The sequence below is a fragment of the Nuphar pumila genome, chromosome 1 (assembly GCF_984573655.1).
Source record: "Nuphar pumila chromosome 1, dmNupPumi1.hap1.1, whole genome shotgun sequence".
NCBI lineage: Eukaryota > Viridiplantae > Streptophyta > Magnoliopsida > Nymphaeales > Nymphaeaceae > Nuphar > Nuphar pumila.
In genome coordinates this window covers 28,662,443-28,686,915 of record NC_143249.1, presented here as the reverse complement: position 1 = coordinate 28,686,915, position 24,473 = coordinate 28,662,443, and the positions used below count along the sequence as shown (strand labels likewise).

At 37.3% G+C, this 24,473-nt stretch overlaps 1 protein-coding gene across 1 annotated transcript in view; it reads right to left on the bottom strand.

Moving 5' to 3' along the window:
- Positions 1-23,894, bottom strand: part of LOC149848513 (WD repeat-containing protein ATCSA-1-like) — a 33,595-nt gene extending 9,701 nt beyond the window's left edge. Inside the window, exons 1-5 of the mRNA XM_089995828.1 lie at positions 23,278-23,894; positions 21,563-21,820; positions 21,305-21,464; positions 20,702-20,877; positions 18,070-18,310 (exon numbers count right to left, since the gene is read on the bottom strand). Coding sequence (XP_089851954.1) covers positions 18,070-18,310; positions 20,702-20,877; positions 21,305-21,464; positions 21,563-21,820; positions 23,278-23,427 — 985 coding nt within the window. The 5' untranslated portion in view covers positions 23,428-23,894. The remainder of the gene's footprint in view (positions 1-18,069; positions 18,311-20,701; positions 20,878-21,304; positions 21,465-21,562; positions 21,821-23,277) is intronic.
- Between the last annotated feature and the right edge of the window lie 579 nt (positions 23,895-24,473).

Below are 24,473 nucleotides of genomic sequence, written 5' to 3'. Positions count from 1 at the left end.
TACAAGAAACTAATGATGGAAATGAGACTGATTTTATACAACAAATTCCAAATCCCCAATACGAGATTTGGATGAAGTGTGATCAAGCTGCAATTGCCTTTATTATTTCTACCATCTCTCAAGAAGTATTGGTGGGAATTCCAGACGAGTGTTCAGCAAAGGAATTGTGGGACAGGCTGGTCAAGACATACTCTCAGATATCAGAGGCTAGAATTTCTTTTCTTCAGCGTGAATTTCAACTCTTGACTAAGGGCTCCATGTCCGTCATGGAGTACTTGAACAAAGTTAAGAGTATCAGTGATCAACTAGCCGTTGTAGGGTATGAAGTGACAGATAAAGACAAAGTCAGGCAAACCTTGAATGGCTTGGGACCGGAATTTCATGTTCTTTCGACTTCATTGCTATGTCTACCCAACTTACCGTCATTTGAGGACTTGCAAGCAAAACTACTTTAATATGAGATGACTTTGAAGGGGATGTCACATGAGACTGGTGGACAGGTTCTTGCTACTGGGATTTCTTTTGGTCAGGGACGTGGGGATAGTAATTTTGGAGGTGGCAGAGGACGAGGACGAGGTACTCCAGGGGGCGTGGGTTACTCCCTACTCCGAATGTTACATCAATTTATAATATAAAAAATGTACCCACATGTTATCTCTGTAACAAGCGAGGTCACATCAAAGCCAATTATTGGCACAATCCACAGAACAAAGGAAAGTTCCAAAAGGGTGAGAGCTCGTCAAGACGAAACGAGAACTCTTCAAAGTTTGGTGGGGATGTGAAAGAGCTTCTCTTCGCCACGTTGTCTGATCTTGATCTGAAGCGTGATGATAAAGGAGTGTGGTACATTGATTCAGGGGCAGCTACTCATGTCACAGGTAATGCAGGTAAATTCTCTAATTTAATCCCCTATTTTGGAAAAAGTAATATTGTCACTGGAGATGGGTCACACCATCCCATCACTTACATTGGAAATGTTTCTATTCCCTTGTCTAAATCCCTACTTCATCTTTCCAATGTCCTGCATGCTCCAGATATTAAGAAAAATATAGTTTCCGTTTCTAAGCTTGTTGATCATACCAATTCTTTCGTTGAATTTACTCCGTCTTTTGTTTATGTCAAGGATCTACAAACGAAGAAGACGTTCGCTAGAGGGGAACGCTAGAGAAATATGTATGTCTTCCAGGAGGAACCTTCTACTTGTATCCGACCTACCTTGAAGTTTCCTCAATCTATGTCGTCAAAGACTATGTAATAAGCCTAATTTTTGGCATTCTCGTCTTGATCATTGTGGTCGAGTCTTTGTTGAACGACTGGTATCTAATGGACTTATTCCTGAATCTAGCTTGATTCCTAGATCAGATGATAAAATATGTTCCAGTTGTCAACTGTGTAAGAGTCATGTTCTTCCTTTTCATTCAATAAATGAGAGAGCTTCAAGGCCTTTTGAAATCGTCTGTTCTGATGTGTGGGGACCGACCCCTGATTCCTCTAATTCTGGCAGCAGATACTATGTTATTTTCATCGATAATTTCTCTCGTTTCACCTGGATATACTTTATGAAGAATAAATCGTAAGTCTTCTCTATTTTCCGTTGTTTTCATGCGTTTATTAAAACTCATTTTTCTTGTAATATTTTACATTTCCAATGTGATGGTGGGGGTGGGGGGGGGGAATACTCCTCTAGGAAATTTATCAATTACCTCCAAGATAGTGGAATAAATCGTAAAGTATCTTTCCCGCATACACCTCAACAAAATGGAGTTGCAGAACGGGAACACCGTCACATTGTGGAGAGTGCTATGAGCATGATGCACGGAAGTCGTGTTTCCATTAGATTATGGACAGAGGCTTTTCATTCTGCTGTTTACATCATTAATTGTTTGCCCATGAAGATTTTAGAAAATAAATCACCTTATTTCACTTTATTTGGGAAGCATTCTAATTATGATGAACTAAAAAATTTTGGTTGTGTGTGTTATGTTCATATTGACTCTTCTCTGCGAAATAAGTTTCAGGCTAAGGCATCAAAGTGCAGATTTGTTGGATATGCAGATCACCATAAAGGATACAGATGTTATGATCCTGACAACAGGCGAATCAAGATATTTAGAAATATAGTTTTTGATGAAAATGATTTTGGAGATGGAGAATGTGTTTCTGCCCAAACCAATATGAACGCTTTTTTCTATGATCCATGGCTTAGTGCAGAGCTTTTTCTTGAAACAAGCAATGCGTGCTCTTCCTCCTGTGCTCCAGGGATATCCTGTCAAGATGGAAACAACAGAATACAAAAACTTGAAATAGACAATCCTCCAGAGATTGATAAGAGATTGATAAGTTTGTTGGGCAAGTTTATAGGAGAAGAGAAAGGTCCCTTTTCACCCCCAAATAATATTGAACAAGGAGCTCTTACGTCTTATCCACCCAATGACACCGCTACTTCTCCAATTCTGAATACCGTAGCATTCCTGATCAGACGATCAGAAAGAGCCCGACATCCTATTGAAAGGTGGGTTAGTTATAAGAATTTCACCATAGATTTTCAATTATTTTTGTCTCAGATTGAAAAAGAGACCGAGCCTAGACATTTTCATCAAGCTATTAACTCCAAGAAATGGATTCAGGCCATGAATGAAGAGATGAAAGCTTTATACCAATGTCAAAGATGGACAGTTGTCCCTCGACCTTCAGGTAAGAATGTTGTTGGGTTGTGATGGGTTTACAAGATCAAATACAAACCGGATGGGAATGTTGAGCGATACAAAGCTCGTCTCGTAGCAAAGGGATTCACCCAAGAATTTGGACAGGATTATGATGAAACCTTTAGTCCAGTCGTGAAAATAGGCACAATTCGCATTGTTTTTTCATTGGTTGTAGATTATGGTTGGAGAATAAGCCAGCTAGATGTGAAGAATGATTTTCTTCATGGGGATTTGAAGGAAGAAGTATACATGGAACAACCGCCAAGGTACACAGAAGGAGATTCAAAGGAGTATGTCTGCAGATTAAATTGAGCCCTCTATGGCCTGAAACAAGCGTCTCGATCTTGGTTTGAGAGTTTCTCCCTAGAAATTCAAAGACATGGTTTTTATCGATCACAATTGGATCATTCTCTATTTATTCATCGAAGTAAGGAGTCTATTACCTTCTTATTGATATATGTCGATGATATAATTATTACAGGAAGTAGTGAGAACCATGTTCAAGAGACTAAAAATCTTCTGAGCCAAAGATTCAAAATGAAGGACCTTGGAAATCTTCGGTACTTTCTTGGAGTAGAGGTGGATAATCAAGAAAATAAGCTTACTTTGACCCAACATAAATACACTCTCGATCTGTTAGAAAAGGCTGGAATGAAGGATTGCAAACCTCTTGCTACTCCTAGTGTGCTTAACCAGAAATTAAGTACGCAAGACGGAGACTTGTATCATGATTCCACCAAATATCGAAGTTTAGTGGGAATGCTTCAATATCTCACGTTTACCAAGCCTGATATCACATATTCGGTCAATCAAGTTTCTCAATTCATGCATGAGCCAAGAACGGGACACATGGATGCAGTAAAAAGGATACTGAGATACTTGAAGAGTACTGTTGGCGATGGACTTTTGTACACTAAAAGCAGAACCATAAGTACTGCTCATGACATCATTGCTTATTCAGATGCAGATTGCCCCGAAGATCCTGATGATCGAAAGTCAGTTTCAGGATGTGAGGTTTTCATTGGTGCCAATCTTGTTTCCTGGAGTAGTAGAAAACAAAAGGCAGTGGCTAGATCTAGCACGGAAGCCGAATACAGGGCGATGGTTGCTGCTACGGCAGAAGTAACATGTACTAGACATTTGTTAACAGAATTAAAGGAACCGATTGCTAGTTGCTTTCTCCTTTGTGACAACCAAAGTGCTATTCAAATATCTCTTAATCCTATTCATCACAGCAAGACCAAACACATTGAGATTGATCAGCATTTTATCAGGCAGAAGATTGAGGAAAAAGAGATTGAGCCCCATTATGTTAGAACAGAAGACCAAGTGGCTGATTTGTTCACTAAGGGACTCACAAAGTGTCGTTTTTGGTTCCTAAAGAGCAAGTTGTCCATGATTCAAAATCATGCACAACTTGAGGGGGACTGTTAGACAGGGCAAATATCGTGCATTTGTATTTGTATCTAAGTTTGGATCCGGATCCAGATCTGGATCCAAACTACTTTTGTGTAACATGTCCAGCCAATATTGGGGCATACTTGTAAATACCTGTAACCTATTAGGGTTACTTGTAAAGTACCTTGTATTAGGTTTTGTTATATAAATTAAAAGGTAGAGATCACGATTTTTTCATAAGGGAAAATCGTGAATAGTTGCAGCCCCATTCTCTTTCTTCTCTACAGTTTCCTGATCGTTGATTATGGAGAAAACTTTCAGTTGGATTGTCAAGTGGTTCTTCATCGTCAATCTTCATTTTGACATTGACAACTTCAAGAGTGTCAACCTTTTTATCATCTGAGATATCAACCCTGGCAACAATATCTAAAGAAAACTTAGATTGAGTCAGCAGCTAACCTCTAGAAGAATAAGTAACTTCTAAAACAAGAAAAAATTTAAAAAAACCCAAATCAGTCATTTCAAAATGTGTTTTGAGAAGCCTTTTAATGTGTTCAATTCTCTGTTTATCACTGCCAGTGATAATCATATCGTCCACGTAAAGAAGAAGAAGAATAATACCTGCATCAGAAAACAAACAAACTTGTGTCAGTCAAACAAGATTGAAATCCAATATCAAGCATAACTTGACTAAACCTGTTATGCCAAGCCTTTGGTGCTTGTTTAAGGTCATATAAGGCCATGTCTAAGCAAAGAGTTTTTCCTTTAAGGATAAGTATGGCAAGCGGTGTTTTTATATAAACCTTTTCAGCCAAGTTTTCATTAAAAAAAGCATTTTTAATATCCATTTGATATATAGGCCATCTTTTCACAGAGGCAAGGGTTACTAAGGTCCTAACTGCGGTCATTCTAGCAACTAGAGTAAAGGTTTCCTCATAATCTATTATATATTCTTGAGAATATCCCTTTGTAACTAATCTGGCTTTGTACCTTTTAAGAGTTTTATCACTATTGGTTTTAACCTTATACACCCATCAACAACTTATAGGTTTCTTTCCTGGGAGAATGTCTTAGACAGTCCAACTATTCACGTTTTCTAAGGCATCTAATTTCACTCTCATAGCTTCTACCCACTCAGGATATTTCTTTGCTTCAGTATAGTTGGAAGGTTCTATATAGGAATGTATTAATGCAATGTAGGCTTGATACTTAGGTAAAAATAACTTATAGGACACAAATTTTTCAAGGATTTTTTTATACTCTAGACGACCTTCTGGTTTGTATTTCTACCTGTTTTCATCATTGGTATACTTTTTAAGAGCACATGGATGTTCTAAATTACCACGCCTAGAATATTGGATATAATCTTGATCTTTATGAGATTGTTCTTCACTTATCACATCACTTTTAACTTCTTGATCTTCATCAATATCATAATCACCAATCTTTGAAATTAAATCCAACAGAAAAGAATACTTATTTATTTCCTTAGTTTTCTTAATTTAAAAAAAAACTTTCTTTTTCTAAAAATGATACATTTCTTGAAACATATAGCCTTTTAGTTTTAAAGTCAAAACATTTGCAGCTTTTTTTATTATTTGCATATCCTAAAAAGACACAAGGAATAACACAAGAAAAGAGTGTCATTTTTGTCGGTAAAAACAAAACACTTATATTCAAAAACTCTCGATCTAGAGTAATCTGGGACTTGCTTGAAAAGTTTTTCAATAGGAGATGTGTTTTTCAAGGAAGAATATGACATTCTGTTAATAAGATAAACTGCAGTTAATGTGGCTCCAGCTCTAAAATCTTTAGGTACTTGGTTTGTAATAAGTAAAGTTCTTGTTGTTTCTATAATATGCCTATGCTTCATTTCAGCTAAACCATTTTTGTTAAGAGGTATAAAGACAAGATTTTTGATGTGTGATACCGTATAGGTCTAGGTAATCTTTAAATTCTTTTGATAAAAACTCTCCCCCTAAATCAGTGCGAAAGATGAAAATATCATTCTTGAATTGGTGTTTGACTAAATTGTGAAATATTTGAAAATGTGAGAAAACTTCAGACTTATGTTTAAGAAAATAAATCCAAGTGTCTCATAAAATTATCCACAAAAATTACATAATACATAAAACCGCCTGTGTAGTTATACACTGCCGGTCCCAAGCCCGGATAAAGGAGGAGGGTTGCGGTAGGCCTGTGACAGCCAGCATAAAAACTTTGTCATATCCTATGAAAATGAACCAATATGAGAATTTCGTTGGGGCGTTCCCTACTGAGCGACGCGCTGTACTCTCTAGGCCCGGAGGCAGTGATAAATGTGCAAGGGTTGCTAGGTCGTCGCCCAGAAGCGACGCGTCACACCGGCGCCCGGGTGTGGTGTCAAATAGGCAAGGGTTCCCTCACTTTGTTGGACGGGTGGGGGTAAAGAAGTTAGTCCAAGACCATAAAATTAGGTTAGCCACTTGGAACATAGGGTCTTTAACTGGTAAGTTGGTAGAGTTAGTAGATGTTATGTGTAGGAGAAAGATTGATATTTTATGTCTTCAAGAGACCAAATGGGTAGGTGAGAAAGCTAAAGTGATAGAACCTTGGGGATATAAGATTTGGTATACAGGAATAAATAGGAATAGGAATGGAGTAGGGATTGTTATGAGTCGTCAGTTTATAGATAATGTAGTTGAGGTCCGTAGGAAGGGTGATAGAATTTTACTTATTAAATTAGTATTAGGTACGGATATTATTAATATTATTAGTGTTTATGCACCTCAAGTAGGTTTAGATGATTCCATTAAGCATCAATTTTGGGAAGATTTAGATGGAGTAGTACAAGAGACATCTTATGGAGAAAAGCTTTTCATCGGCGGTGACCTTAATGGACATGTAGGCATTACTAGGGATGGATTTGAGAATATCCATGGAGGCTATGGTATAGGAGAAAGAAATGAAAGTGGAGAAAGGATTTTAGATTTTTGTTTGTCCTATGATATGATCTTAGCAAACACTTGGTTTAGGAAGAGGGAGTCTCACCTAGTAACATTTAAAAGTGGGGTTAATACGAGTCAGATAGATTTTTTCCTACTTAGAAAGAGAGATAGGGGTTGTTGCATCGATTGTAAGGTTATACCACGAGAAAGTGTAGCTACACAATTTAGAGTCTTAATTTTAGATCTTAGAATTAGACAATGCCGCAAAAGGGATAGACATAGGATAGATCCTAGAATTAAGTGGTGGGCACTGAAAGGAGCTAAACAAGGAATGTTTGTAGAGCAGATAGTTAAGGAAGTTGATTGGTGTTTCGAGGAGGATTCAGAATCAATGTGGAATAAGATAGCGGGTGGTATGAGAAAAGTAGCTAAGGAGGTATTGGGTGAGTCTAAAGGCGGTGCACCACTAGGTAAGGATACATCATGGTGGAACGAGGATGTCAAATTAGCTATTAAGGTTAAAAGAGAGTGTTATAGAAATGTAAGTAAGAGTCGTGATAATGAGAATTTGGAGAAGTATATGATAGCAAAGAAGGAAGCTAAAAAAGTTGTTCGAAACGCGAGGGCTAAGGTATATAAGGAGGTTTATGACAAGTTGGATACCAAAGAAGGCGAGAAGGATATTTATAGGCTTGCAAAGATGAGAGATAGGAAATCGAAGGATTTGGGTATGGTTAGATGTATCAAAGATGAAACGCAAAGGGTTTTAGTCAAAGATGAGGAGATTAAGGAGAGATGGAAAGATTATTTTGATAAGCTATTTAATGATAGTCATGCTCAAGATCTTGGAGACTTCTCCATTCCTTTTCATGAGATAAATCGTGACTTCATGCGCAAGATTCAAAAGAAAGAAATTGCAGAGGCTTTGAAGAAAATGAAATCAAGAAGGGCAGTTGGCCCAGATGGTATACCTATCGAGGCTTGGAAATGCTTGGGAGAGAAAGGTTTAGAATGGTTGACAAATCTTTTTAACTTGATTTGGCGAACAAATAAGATGCCTAATGAGTGGAGGAAGAGTACTTTGGTGCCTTTATATAAGAATAAGGGTGATATACAAGATTGCACAAACTATCGTGGTATAAAACTCATGAGTCATACTATGAAACTTTGGGAGAGGGTGATTGAGTCTAGGTTGAGGAAGGTTGTCATGATATCGGAGAATCAATTTGGTTTTATGCCTGGAAGATCAACTATGGAAGCTATACATCTTCTTAGACAACTTATTGAAAGATATAGAGAGAGGAACAAAGATTTGCATATGGTTTTTATTGATTTAGAGAAGGCATACGATAGAGTACCTAGGGACGTTCTCTGGTGGACAATGATGAAGAAAGGTGTTTCTCTCAAGTACATTAGTATAATTAAAGATATGTATGAAGGAGTAGTAACCAATGTCCGCACTTGTGGAGGGGTGACAACCAATTTTCCGATAACGGTTGGGTTACATCAAGGATCTGCTTTAAGCCCTTTCCTATTTGCGATAGTGATGGATGAGCTTACGAGATCAATTCAAGAAAATGTACCGTGGTGTATGTTGTTTGCTGATGATATTGTTTTGATTGATGAGTCTAGAGCTGGGGTTAATGCTAAGTTAGAATTATGGAGACAGACATTGGAAGCTAGAGGTTTTAAGTTGAGTAAGAGTAAGACTGAATATATGGAATGTCGGTTTAGTAAGCAACGAAGTAGTGATGGGAGTGTAGTGAAGTTTGGTGAGCAAGATATACCGGTGAATGATTATTTCAAATATTTGGGATCCATCATTCAAAAGTATGGAGAAATTGATGGAGATGTAAATCATAGGATAAAGGTTGGTGGATGAAATGGAAAAGTGCTACTGGAGTGCTGTGCGATCGTAGAATGCCATTGCGGTTGAAGGAAAAGTTTTATAGGACGACTATTAGACCCGCTTTACTATATGGTACGGAATGTTGGGCTGCCAAGAGACATCATATTCAAAAAATGAGTGTAGCTGAGATGCGGATGCTTAGATGGATGTGTGGAAATACAATAAAAGATAAGATTCGGAACGAAGAGATACGTAAGAAGGTAGGTGTTGCACCCATTGAAAATAAGATGCGAGAGAATCGTTTACGGTGGTTTGGACATATTCGGCGAAGGCCTAATGATGCTCCAGTTAGAAGGTTGGAGAAATGGGAAAATATATTAGTTAAAAGAGGTCGGGGTAGGCCTAGGAAGACTTGGATGGAGATGATAGGAAAGGATATGAATGCTTTGAACCTCACCGAGGACATGGCGTTGGATAGAAATGATTGGAGGAAAAGGATTCATGTGGAAGACCCAAAATGAATTTCTTTTTTGGTTCATATCGCTGACCCCAATTGTTTTGGGATGAAGGCGTAGTTGTTGTTGTTGTTGTTGTTTGTATAAAACCACCCTTTGATATAACAGGTGCAGGTCCCCACACATCCAAATGTATTAACTCGAGTGGACAGAAAGAAACAAAGGTTCTTTTTTGAAATGGTAATCTATTCATTTTACCAAGAATACAATTTTTACATGTAAAATTTTTAAAATTACAAAAAAAAATCATCTTTGGAAAAAATTGAATCTTGGATGTACTAGGATGGCCAAGTCTCTTATGTCATAGATCCAAATCCAATTTTTGAACATTGCAATAAAATGTATTCTTGGGTATTTCCAAAAAAACTATGTAGTACAAGTCAACTTCTCTATGGCCTTCTCCAACAAACTTTCTTGACTGACGATCCTGCACTCGACAACTACGAGAGGAGAAGGAAACATTACATCATCAGATAATTGAGAAACAGATAAAAAGTTTAGTTTAGGAATATATCTAATTTTTAGAACACAAAATCTTTTTGAGTTTTGAGAAATGTTTTTAAAATTTTTTATTTATTTTATCTCAAGAGATGTTCCATCAACAGTGAAAACATTTAACCCACTTGAATTATGACATTCGGATAGCATATCACCATTTGGTGTCATATGAAAAGAAGCGCCTGAGTCAAGAAGCCAAATAGATTTATCAGGATCAGAGAGGCTGAAGGAAGATATTGCGGTTCTAGTGGATGAGGATGCTCCTTTAAGTAGACGTTGAATAGCCTCCACTAATTGTGTTAAGGACATGTTTCCAATAGATGGATCACCTAACTCTTGTGAAGGTCCAACAGAGGCAACCTTCTTTTCATAAGGTTTCTTCAATTTATGACAATATGTTTTTACATGTCCTGATTCACGAAAATAGTAGCAAATAACTTTTTTTCTTTCTTTCATACTCATTGCCTTGATTCTCATCATTTGGCCTTACATAGTGTGGTGGTTTGTAGGTATGAACATAGTTTTTTGGTCTAGATACAGCTAGAACCGAGTCATCATCACTCTTAGCGATTCGTTTTTTAAGCCTATTTTACTCCATACTTAATTCTTTTATATTGTCTTCTATCGAAGGGACTTTTCCTCGATGAAGAAGAGTGGATTTTGTGGATTCAAACTCCGATCTCAATCCATTAATAAATTGGTAAAAGTGCCCATCATCTATTTAATTTTGGCGAAGTTCTATGTCTTCCGTACAATGCCACTTTGGTTTAAGAAAAGCTAACTCTTTCCATAGTTCGGACAAACCATTATAATATTCTCTAATGCTTTTGTCTCCTTGAACCATATTATGTAACTTATCTTGCAAGTTGCACACACGTGCAATTTATTTAAGAGATACATTCTCTTAAGATAATCTCATGCATTGTTTGCATATTCGAATTTAGCAAGACTTAAATATTTCTTAATGTCAATGCTACTAATAAACCAAAACATAATCTTGGCATGTCACATTCTTCGTTCCTTCCACCTTTTCTTATAAGTAGTCACTGCCTTATTTTTCTAAACCTCAATAACAGGTACATCTTTTTCACCTTCTACTTTGGTAAGGATTAGTTTGGGTTCCGAATCGGTCTCATCCACTAATCTCCACAACCCTTTTCCCCATATGAGATGTTTCATTATTGAAGCTCATGTTACATAGTTTGAATCATTGAGCTTTATGGGTTTTATGGTGACATTTTCATTGCCATCCATTTTACAAGGATAAAGATAAAGAAAAAAGACTAGAGAGAAGAGAGCATAGAAGAGAGAACTGTAAGAAAGTGAAAAATACGCTACAACAAATGTCTCTCAACAAGTTCTCACAAATACACCATAAGAACCACAAAGGTTCACAAAGAGAACTTAAGAATACACACAACCCGAAACGGGTATAAAAATGAAAAATAAACAATTTTATTTATTTGAGATAAAAACCCAAAACAAAAGTTAGTCTTTACAAGGGGAATAGCCCCATATTTATAGAGAGGTAGAGAGAAGCCTTAAGAGAGCTGTTGGACTCTCCAACGGCTCTAATAGAGCTGTTGGGGAGTCCAACAGCTCTTTTTGGATTTACCTTTTTGACTTGGTCAAAAAGGTACCTTTTTTACTAGTCAAAAAGGTAAAGGCCAAATCAGTCCAATGATGGACTGGTTTGGCTAATTCTAGTTGTATTTTAACTAGAATTAATTAAACGAAAAATCCTAACTAGAAAGGAGATAAAACATTACATGTCTATGAGATTACATATGAGATTACATATTTTAACACTCCCCCTCAAACTTACGGTTGGATAACCGAAAGTTTGCCTAAGAGAAAGTGAAACCATAGGAGCAGCGAGAGGCTTGGTGAAGAAATCGGTCAACTGATATTCTGAAGCAGCATAGGGAAAATTGATGGTGCCACGCAAAAATTCCTCTCGAACATAATGGCAATCCATTTCTATATGCTTGGTGCGTTCATGAAATGTCTGATTGCATGCAATATAGATAGAGCTCTTGTTGTCACAACACAGATTTGATGCTTTTGGACTTTCAACTCCCATATCGGAAAGTAGACGTCGAAGCCAGACTAATTCCATAGTAGTTGTAGCCATTGCCCTATATTCAGCTTCAGTTGATGAGAGAGAGACATTTTGTTGCTTCTTACATCGCCAAGACACCAAGGATTCTCCCAAAAAGACACAAAAACCTCTAGTTGAGTGGCAGTCATTTGGATCACCACCCCAATCTGCATCAGTATAAGCAAGCAATTCTAAGTTAGAGGAAGCGGATAAAAATAATCCTCGAGAAATAGAATTTTTGATATATCTAATAATACGCAAAACTGCTCCCATATGAACAGAAGTTGGAGCATGTTGAAATTGACTGGCTGTATGGACCGCATGTGTAATGTCAGGTCTTGTGATAGATAGATACGATAGAGACCCAACAAGTTGCCTATACGGAGTCGGATTCTCGAGTGGCTCTTCATCATCAATCTTCATTTTGACATTCACAATCTCAGGAGTATCAACATGTCTTTCATCTGAAATACCTGACCGGGCAACAATATCTAATGCAAACTTAGATTGAGTTAGCAAGTAACCTCTAGGTGAGTAGGCAACTTCTATACCAAGAAAATATTTCAAAAAACCCAAATCACTCATTTCAAAATGTGTTTTGAGAAATTTGTTAATATCATAAACTCCATGTTTATCACTTCTAGTGATGATCATGTCGTCAACATAGAGTAGAAGGATGATAATACCTGCATCAGAATTCTTAACAAACAAAGCTGTGTCAGTAAGACAAAATCGAAAACCAAAATCAAGCATAATCTTACTAAACTTATCATACCAAGCTTTTGGAGCTTGCTTGAGACCATATAAAGCCTTGTTTAGGCGAAGTGTTTTCCCTTTAGGTATATTCATTCCTGGTGGTGGGTCCATGTATACTTCTTCAGCTAAAGTTCCATTTAGAAAAGCATTTTTAACATCCATTTGAAAGATATGTCATCCCTTTATTGATGCAAGAGCTATTAGGATTCTAACAGTGGTCATTCTAGCTACTGGGGCAAAGGTCTCTTCATAGTCTATTCCATATTCTTGGGAATAGCCTTTTGCCACCAACCGGGCCTTGAATCTTTCAAGAGTGTCATCACTCTTGGTTTTCACCTTGTACACCCAGCGACAACCAATAGGTTTCTTGTTGTTTGGAGGATGGTCTTGAATGGTCCAAGTATTTGTTTTTTCTAAGGCTTCTAATTCGACTTTCATAGCCTTGACCCATTCTGGTTGATCCTTGGCTATATCATAACTGGAAGGTTCTTCATAGGAATGAATTAGAGCAATAAAGGCTTGATGTTTTGGTGAAAAAGACTGATATGACACAAACTTTGCAGGAACCCTCGAGATCCTAGTGGATTTTCTAGATGAAGAGGCAGATTCATGTTCCCTTGTGTATTTATCCAGGGCACACTGTCTTTCTAAATTTCCTCGTCTAGAGTATTGAATACAATTTTGACTATTTCTATGAGGATCAGAATCAATCACATCCATCTGATCATCTAGATCAATTTCTCTTTCACTATCCTTTGGAACTAGATCCAACAAGAAGGAATACTCATCTATTTCAGTAGAATTTTTGTTTTCAAAAAAACTTTTATTTTCTAGAAAGGATACATTCCTTGAAACGTATAACTTGTTGTTTTTAGGGTCAAAACATATGTATCCTTTTTTATTATTTGCATATCCTAAAAAAGTACAGGGTATAGCACGGGGAGAGAATTTATCATTCTTATCTGTAAAAACAAAGCACTTGCACCCAAACACCCTCAGTCTAGAATAATCAGGTTTTTGTTTATAAAGCTTTTCAGTAGGAGAAATATTCTTTATTGAGGATGAGGGCATCCTATTAATAAGATACACAGCAGTTAAAATAGCTTCGACCCAAAAAACTTTAGGAACTTGATGTGTGATAAGTAGTGTTCTAGTTGTTTCTATAATGTGTTTGTGTTTTCTCTCAGCTAACCCATTTTGTTGAGGGGTATAGGGACAAGATTTTTGGTGTGAAATTTCATGTGAGTTCAAATATTCTTTAAATTCAGTTGATAAAAATTCTCCCCCTGAATCAGTGCGAAATATTGAAATATCATTCTTAAATTGATTTTTGACCATATTATGAAATATTTGAAAAAAAGAGAACACTTCAAATTTGTGTTTGAGAAAGTAAATCCAGGTATATCGTGTAAAGTCATCCACGAAAATTACATAGAATAAAAACCCACCTTTTGACGTAACTGGTGCAGGACCCCAAACATCAGAGTGAATTAATTCAAGTGGTCGAGTGGAGACAAAAGTTCTTTCTTGAAATGCTAGTCGTTTCATTTTTTCAAGAATACATTTTTCACAAGTGAAAGTTTCAAAATTACAAATTTTTTCCATGTTTGGAAAGTACTGAAGCTTGGATATACAAGGGTGACCAAATCTTTGGTGTAAAAGATCCAAGCCTACTTTTTGAACATTGCAGCATAATGTTTTCTTGGGTAATTCCAAAAAATCCATGTAATATAAGCCTCCTTCTCTATGGCCTTCCCCAATCAGCTTCCCTGACTGGTGATCCTGTACTTGACAATCATGAGAAGAGAAGGAAACATTACACCCATGATCAGTTAATTGAGAAACAGATAAGAGATTTAGATTAAGTTTGGGGATATATCTAATCTTTGGAACACAAAATCCTTTTGAGTTTTGAGAGTTATTTTCGAAATTTCCTATTCCTTTTATCTCAAGGGATGTTCCATCCGCAGTAAAAACACTCGATCCACTTGAGTCATAACAATGCGATAGTAATTTTAAATTTGGTGTCATGTGAAAAGAAGCACCAGAGTCAAGAAGCCATAGGGGTTTACCTGGATCGGAGGTGCCAACAGAAGAGATCGCAACTCCAGCTGAGGGAGAAGTTCCTTTAAGAAGAGGTTGTAGAGCCTCCACCAGCTGAGACAGGGACATGTTTCCAATGGATGTCTCATTTGATTCTTTTGATTCAACAACAGCTACCTTCTTCTCATAAGATTTTTTCAACTTTGGACAGTAAGTTTTAACATGTCCGGGTTGATGACAGTAATAACAAATAACTTTTCTCCTTTCAAAATTGTCTCCTTGCCTTTCATTGTTTATTCTCCAAATATGTGGAGGTTTGTATGTGCGAATGTGATTACCTGGTCTAGATACAGCTAAAACTGTATCATCATCGCTTTTGTCGACTCGTTTCTTGAGTCTATTTTCTTCCATACTTAGCTCTTCAATGGTATCTTCAATAGAGGGAACATTTCCCCGATGTAGAAGAGCGGACTTGGTTGATTCAAATTCGGGTCTCAACCCATTTATAAATTGAAAAAAATGCTCCGCATTTACTTGATTTTGGCGAAGCTCAATGTCTTGTGGACAATGCAACTTTGGTTCAAGAAGAGCCAACTCTTCCCATAGTTCGGATAAGCTATTGTAGTATTCTCTAATACTTCTCTCTCCTTTAACCATATTCCGAACATTTTCTTGTAAGTTACATATATGAGCAATATTTTTAAGAGAATACATTCTCTTAAGATATTCCCACGCATCATTAGCATGTTCAAATTTTGCGAGACTTGAACACTTCTTTATGTCTACACTAGAAATTAGCCAAGACATGATCTTGGCGTGACCCATTCTCCATTCTTTCCATTCCTTTTCATATGTGGAGATGGCCTTAGTTTTTTCCACCTCCGAAAGAGGTACTTCTCTTCCACCTTCTTCTTTAGTGAGCGTTAGTTTAGGTTCCTTATCGGTTCCATCAACTAAGCCCCATAGACCCTTTCCCCAAATAAGATGCTTCATGATTGAAGCCCATGTTACATAGTTTGAATCGTTGAGTTTTATGGACTTAATGGTGACATTATCATTGTCATCCATTTTACAAACTTGGGAATGAGAAGGGAAGAAGAAAAGCAAGTGGGAAGAGGAATATTTTAACCACAAAGATCGAAAATAAGTAGCCTTTCACACCCTTCAAGGCTACACACGAGCACTCCTTCAAAGAGACTTCACTTTCTTGAAGAGTAGTTGCATGGCACGCTTCCCAATACACGTCCACCGACCTTGCTCTGATACCATGTAAGAAAGTGAAAAATACACTACAACAAATGTCTCTCAAAAAGTTCTCACAAATACACCATAAGAACCACAAAGGTTCACAAAGAGAACTTAAGAATACACACAACCCGAAACGGGTATAAAAATGAAAAATAAACAATTTTATTTATTTGAGATAAAAACCCAAAACAAGAGTAAGTCTTTACAAGGGGAATAGCCCCATATTTATAGAGAGGTAGAGAGAAGCCTTAAGAGAGTTGTTGGACTCTCCAACGGCTCTAATAGAGCTGTTGGGGAGTCCAACAGCTCTTTTTGGATTTACCTTTTTGACTTGGTCAAAAAGGTACCTTTTTGACTAGTCAAAAAGGTAAAGGCCAAATCATTCCAATGATGGACTGGTTTGGCAAATTCTAATTGTATTTTAACTAGAATTAATTAAACGAAAAATCCTAACTAGAAAAGAGATAAAACATTACATGTCTATGAGATTACATATGAGATATTATATGAGATTACATATTTTAACAAGAACAAGAGCAAGGGTGAAAATCACAAGCACTCCACCACCGTGCAAACGCCACCAATCAAGAGAATCAATATTCCTTTTCCATGCAAGCACCACCAACCTATTTCTTGAAAACAATCACGATTTTACTAGTACTTGAATAAGAATTGCAATAGGACTTCAATACTTTCAAATTTGAAATGGCACATTTCCCAATGTACTAAAAACATTTTCAGCTTGATCACCAAACTCTAATACCATGTAAGGAAATGAGTTCCTTCAAAGATGTTCACTCAATCACCAATAGGAGACACTCAAGAGAGTTTCACCAAAATATCAAAATGAGCATTCAAAGAACCACAAATGGGTTCTCTCAGAAACACCCACTAAAGGGAAATAAAAACAAGAGATAAAAAATAATGATTTTATTTATCTCAACATATGCAAGGTTCATACATTTGTAGTGGGGCTTTGCCCCATATTTATACACAAGTGAAAGAGGCCATAGAGAGTCATTGGGACCCCAAGGGTTCCCTATGTTGACTAGTTCAAATGCTATGTCATATGGGTGCAGGTGCGGGCGCGGGCGCGGGTGCGGGTGCGGGTGCGGGGATTCGGCACTTCCAAAAAACCCGGGTGCGGGGGTGCGGCAGGGGAAAAAATGTATATATATATATAACAGCTGCTGACAGCAGCAGCTGCTGTCAGCAGATTTTTTTTTAAAAAAAAAATTGAGCAGCTGTCTGTCAGCTGCTGTCAGTAGAATTTTTTAAAAAAAAAAAATCGCAGCATAGGGCAAATTTAAAAAAAAAAATCCAAAAAAAAATGAACCTAAATGATCCTGGGTGCGGTCAACGCACCCAGGATTGGGTTGACCGCACCCGCATCGAGTCGCGTCGACGCGGGTGTGGCACCCTGCTAGCCGAATCCCTGTGACATAGTTCAAATGCAACCAAAAAACAGGAAAATCTAAAGAGACTATTCCTAGTTACATTACATATGACAATATATATATATATGTGTGTGTGTGTGTGTGTGTGTGTGTGTGTCTACATTTACATTTTTAACACTAGCTATTGTACTTTAAGCTAATTTTCTACTGTTTCAGTATGAGAGCATAGGGTAACATCAAAAAATTGCTCAAAAAACTGGACCATAAGCATCCATTGAAATAGTCACATATGACACAGACCTAAAAGCACATATAAGCATCCAATTGAGTTAATCTAATGGTTTTTTAAAGTTTGAAAATCATATTGATTATTCTGATTATGAAATACCAATGATGGTAAAGTTGATAAGACTGGTTTACGTAATAATGTTCAGAACAACAAAGAAAAACAGAATAGCAGATCAATAATGTGGCCTTGCCAAGAAAGTTCAATCTATAATATTTATAAATATGCACACAACATGAAACTAAGCACAAATTTATGTCAGTGACTATATCAATGATTTTTCCTAGTTATTGTGAAAGTAAGATGATCACAATCTGAAATTAAATTAGAAGGATTCATCATCGACCTGCACTCAGTAAATACATTCCATCTTCTGTTAACTTTAGTCCTGTCACAGCACCAAAATGAGCTGTTGCACGATTATGAGTGGAAGACATCCCAGGATGTAATCGCTGAATTACAGACCCCTTAGGTTGACCTTTATAGAGGGACCATGACTGTTTTGTTCCATTTGCAATGGTTATTCGTTTTTGTGGTAACCGCGCTGTTACAGAGTAGCTTGAGTCTTGGGGTTGGGGTCCTGACCACTGATATGCAATACAAAGTTAATTAGCTGTAGGCATTCTCAAAGACCCAATCCGGGATGCATAACATTTTATTATGAGCCAACAAGTGATCAGTTAAGCACACAAAAAGCTAAAACCATATAAAGCAAGAGAAACCAGCTACATTCTTCACAGGCCCTAATAAGAAAGCAACATGTTAGCACTTGCCATTCTCATAATATGAAGAAGAAAACCATTTGCACTTTTAAAAATTGTCTCAGCATGCATAAGGCCTAGCCTTTCTGGCTGCAGACCCTCTTAAGTCCAAACATCCATCCTTCTTGTAGACCATTGCATGAGCATAACAATAAGGAAACAGAATACTTTTTCTCTATATGAATACAAATCTTTTCCTTTATATAAAAAACATAAAAACCAATTGGACAAGTTCGTGTTCCTCACCACATTACCATAGTTTAAACTGGAAATTTTTCAGAAAATAAAGAGAAGGTAAGAAAATAGAAAAATCGACATTCATTTCAGATTTTCTTACCATGTCACAACAATTTGTAGAGACTTGGTCTATATGTGATGCTTCATTTTGTGGATGTACAGATATAAAGAACTTATATAGAAGGCAAACTCTAGATATATTCACATAAGGCAAAGGAAGATAAACTCTAAATCATATGCTTTATTACTTCCAGTGGAAACTATTTCAGGCATGCAACTTCATCAGCTTGATCTCTTAAGAACCAATATCAAGAATAGATTAAATATGCACAGATGGCATTGATTGACAATTCAATGATGTCCTGCTTATCAAGAGTTGAGAGTCAGTCTGTCAGCAGCTATGTCTGCATGATGATATCAGCACACTCACATCAAACTACTGCTGCTACAGTGGCCTGAGGATTTTGAATTCCTCTCTTAATCTGTCTAGGATAGTAATCTTGGTCAACCTTGGTGGAAAGGAGAAGTTTCCTTGGTGTTCCAACTACTCATAAGCAGAGGCCATAGAGCAAAAATGGACTATCAGAAAACAACAGGGATTGTGAAAGCATTGACAGGGAAAGATGAATTGACAATGGAACCCCGGAAAAAAAGTCAGAGACGATCATGCATATCGCCAAAGAATTTTGATGAGGCAATTGTGGTATGGGAGAGGTCCCATTGAAATGGATTCTTGAAGTTAAGAAAGACAAAAATCCCCCCTCAAGGATGTATATGTTTAGTAAGGGAAAGAATTTCAATGGGAAACAAACATACAGGGTGAGCTTGTCATATCTTAGAGCAGGGGGGCGTAGAGAATCCTAGCACTAATTGTAAATGTTTTATGTTTAAAAACAAGGAAACAGATGATAGATGAGCCCTAGGCGGAAACAACTGGATGTTAAAATGTAACATATATATATATATATATAATATAATAATATTATATTATATATATTTTTTCTATTTTTATTTTTATTTTTATTTTTATGTATTTTATATTATCTATTTCATATAGAACTAGATAATATAGTTTGGTTTAAGTTCCAACCGGAACTTAACCAAACATCTAGTCGTTGGAACTAGTCCAATGACTAGAAGGGAGAACTCCTTATGAGCTCTCCCTCTTGCTCTTGTATAAATAGGGGTGCGGCACCCTGCTAGCCGAATCCCTGTGACATAGATTATAACATTCACTATTGATGAGGGAAGGCTCATAGTGCACCATTCCTTGAATCAATAACAAATTAGCAACTGCCTTGCCCGACCATTCATCCAAACAATTGACACTATGAGGTAATTCATGAAGGTACCACATTCAGTATTGTTGTATGACATTTAAGTTCCAAACAGAGCGTGTGAGAGCATAGCTAATCCTACTAGCATAATCTAGTTGATGGAGATTTTTCATTTTACAAGTCCATGTGTGGTTTTATACAATATTGTGTAGTTTCTTCCTCTTAGCTTAGGGTTATGCTGTTTCTACACATACAGACATTAATATCTTTTCGAAACTTAAAAAACAAATGCATTCCTCTGACTGGAAAAGCAAAAAAAGAAAAAATTGTTTCTCTAACTAATAGAATTGCCTGCTAATTGCAGAATATTTGATATTATCAAAAGTAAAATCTAACTATATTTCCACAGCAAAATAAGAATCAAATATAAGAAACAGAAATACACCAAAAACAAAACAACAACACACAAGATGCTGCCAGACTAGTTGGCCCCTAGTTAACGCAGCCATCCATAGCCAAGTGCTAGAGGACTTCCCCTATGCTACCATGCAGCATTGAACAACATTAGCACACTGTAAGTGTCTTATTTGCAATGATTATGAATTACTTTACCGTTTGTTATCCTGGGGTATTCTGTAATGACATGCACAAATTTTCACAGTATTGTCTGCATTGTACACAATAAAATAGCAGAAGAATATACTTTTGTTGATATGCTCCCAGAGATAGGTGGTCGTCGTCCAAACTGAGTCTGGAACTGATCCAAAACACGAAAACAGCCTGCTCTTCTGATGTCCCAAAAGCGAATAGCACCATCACATCCTCCAGTCAATAAAACCCATTCATTTGATGTGGACCATTGCACAGAGAAAACACCAGCTGCCATCAACCACATATAATTGAAAATAAGTTACTCAAAAATGCAAGGTGCAACAGATGGTACATGTTATAATAAATGGGGAAAGAAATATATGGAATAACAATTGGCACTGAAAAGTTATGCAACATCTACTCAAACCAAGTATACAAAGGAAAGTCTACAAGTTGCATGGTGTATATCAACCATAAACACTTCTGGTCTAAGCATTTATAAAACAGTTTTAGTTCCATGGCCTGTCTACTACTTATATTGCACCTTCCATATTTTGTAGGTTAAAAGTAATTTAGCCATGTATAAGAGGAAACAAATCAATTGAAACCCCTACGCTAGTCAAGAATTACTAGGAACCTCAATTTTTCTGTCCTAAGGAACAAGTGAGTACACTTTAATGCAGAAAGGTCCCAATCGTCAGGTAACAATCAGTACCTCGGTGTCCAGACAATGTGTGAGTGAATGCTCCAGAAGCAATATCACACAGGCGAACTTGAACATCTTCAGTCCCACTAGCAATTAACATATGAGACGTTGCAATTGAGGACATTGCAACGCCATAAACTTTTCCAGGCATTTTGAAATTCATTTCCACCTACACAACCATGAAAATAACAAAATCACAAACCTATGGATAAAGGGGTAGGTACACAAACATTCTCATTCAGAAAATTGGTCAAGACATGGCCAAACCTGTGTTGTATTTGTGTCCCAAACTTTAACATACTGATCATATGAGCCCGTAACAAACATCCCAGTGTCAACAGGGTACCAAACAGCTGATGATATAGCATAGCTATGACCACATTGAAGATGCTTGTCAACGACAAAAAGTGGTCGATGTTTTGCAACTGTGTTCCCTTCATAGCACGTGGCATGTTGTATGTCATAAACTGCAGCAGATCCATCTGATGCACCTGATAGCAAATAGCGGCCTTCTGTCGAGTCAACCTAACAATGTGATCAAGTGACATTAGTTGTTAACTTGCTATAAAAAAGTTGCATAAAATAAAATAACTAACTAAACAAATTCAAACTCAACCAGAAAATGAATGGAATTGAGAGCATTGGGCTTCTTTAGGTTATTGCAGAAACTCTTATATAACATTTTTTATTATAAAACATCTAAGTGGAAACTCAATGACAAGGTCCTGGTGTTGGTGGACAATAAAGGGCCCGACTAGGTGTGCAAGAAGCCACCTCAGGGCTCCTAAAAACAAGAAAAGGGAGTTAAGTCTAAAAAAATATGTTAGGCCTCAAAGGTACCGCAAGCATTATTGCCAAGTGAAGGTCACAGTATGGTCACACACATGCATCTATGAAGAGCTCATCACACTCCTCCTGAAAGATCATCCAAAACTTAAACAGATGTTCATTCCATAACTATCAGAAGCCTCTACATATCCTAGAAGTTTGCATACCCCAACCGCTTCAAAAAAAACTAAAAGTTAGGCATTTACAAAGTTTGCTTGTATGTTATGTGAATCACTCTTTCAACTACACGAATCTTTTTTTGTTTTTTGGAGGAAAAAACATGATCTTGAACTAAAGAATTATACTTCCACTAAAAAATAACACAACAATGTTATGAGCATTAACACAAAATGGAAACATGACTCGGTCAATGTTAAGGAAATTCAGAATATGGACATGAAAGACTGAGTGCATGTTGAATGCTATCGACACTGTGTTGTTTCGTAACCAAGCATGTCTTGTACCAGTAACAATGTTGCACTGTTGGTCAACATGGGCACAGCAGCCTTCTACAAGTACCATGTTACATAGATTGAGGGATAAATCATAAAGGATTAGTCCATTTTCATAACTTTTCAAACATAAAAAAGATGCATCTATTTTTCATAAACTCAAGTATCTTTAGGCAATTGATTTAAAAGATGAAGTCAAAGCAAAAGTGTTCAGAATTTGTATTTCATTATAAGAGCATGCCTGCTATTGTGTACTATTTTGCATAGAACTCATAGATTCCCCATGCTTAAGTTAATATCTTATTTGCTATTGGTTATTATGCCATTGCTGAAGATCTTTTTCCCTACACTTAAGGATCCATATCAGTTCTCGCTTCCACTTCCCACACCGCTTCCCGATTGTGTTTCCCTCTTTGACAACCTTAGTTTCATCTCATCCATTAGCCACCAAAATCATAAATTCCCAAATTCCCACAAATCATAAACAACGCCATCAATTTGAACTTTATTAAAAGAATTCTTAAACTCGACGTAATCAAATCATCTACCAATAGAACTTAGTTCTTCAGATGATGAGATTTTCCAATGAAACAGTGTTTTTTGGACCAAGATTCAACCATATGAAGCGGAAAAATCCGATTTTTGAAACGAAAAAAGCAACGCAGAGTCAAAATTCCATAAGAAGAAGGGGGTGAGGATAACCTGGAGCGTGTTGACGGCACCCTTATGCAGGCTAACGATTTCCTTGTTGTTAGAGAGATTGAGGGAGGATAGACGAGACGCACGCACCCGATTCGCGAAGGAGGAAGGCCTCGATCGCCCTAGCTCTCTATTCACGACCTCTTTCAACATTTCTCAGGCCAAGGTGCATCTTCGACGTCTCCGCCCTCCCTTCGTTATCCGAAATCCCAGCCGTCTTCCTCCTTCCCGGCGATTCCGGATACGATCCGATGCCTAATTACCGGAGGATTCCCGGCCGGAGTTCTCGACGCGCCTCCTCGATTATTCCGTCAGTCGGTCCTCCTCCGACGGTAAAGTTCCACGATCTGGGCCGAAAAAACTTAGCTTTTTCCAATCCGACGATTTCGAGCGGAAAAATTTTCCTTTCCTTTCCGATTATCACGATTCCTGGTTCGAGTCGGATTTTCACGATTTCCGGCGAGTTGTTCCTCCTTGTTTTTGGAAGGCCAGGTTCTTCCCGGACGGAAAATTATTATAAGGATTGCTTCTCCGAAGATTCTGGCACTGATCTCAATCGGTGAGCCCGGTTTTCGATCGGAATTTCGCCGTAAGTGATCTTCCTTCTTCTCGGCGAACCTGAAATTCGGAAAGAGAGAGAGAGAGAGAGAGAGAGAGAGAGAGCAACAAATATCGGTGATAATATCTGGATATTATCGTATGTGTGCAAACTGCAAAGAATCCATATTTCTAAAATATCCCATACTTGTAAGATACGAGTTTTATAACGTTATTAACGATATCAAAACAAATTTTTCTTCTCTCTCTCTCTCTCTCTCTCTCTCTCTCTCTCTATATATATATATATATATATATATATATATATATATATTGGTTCTTTATTTTCTACAACGCCAATATTTTCTCCGTTTTTTTCTCAAAAACCAGATTTTTTAGATATCGGATATTTTTCTTTGCCGATATTTTGCTTAGAACGAGATTTGTGAGAGAGAGATTGACCCAGTTTGGCCGAACTCCTTGAACGCAAATGTTTGACCCTGAACCTAGCCAGACAGGCTAGCCCAGCTCAAGAAAGCGCGAGCTTGATTAGCTCAGTCAAACCTACACTCTTTCAGTTGGTCTAGCAGCAACTTCCATGAAGTCAATCAGCTCTCGTATTGACACCTTTGACCCATTAGTCAAAGTCGAACTCATAGTCT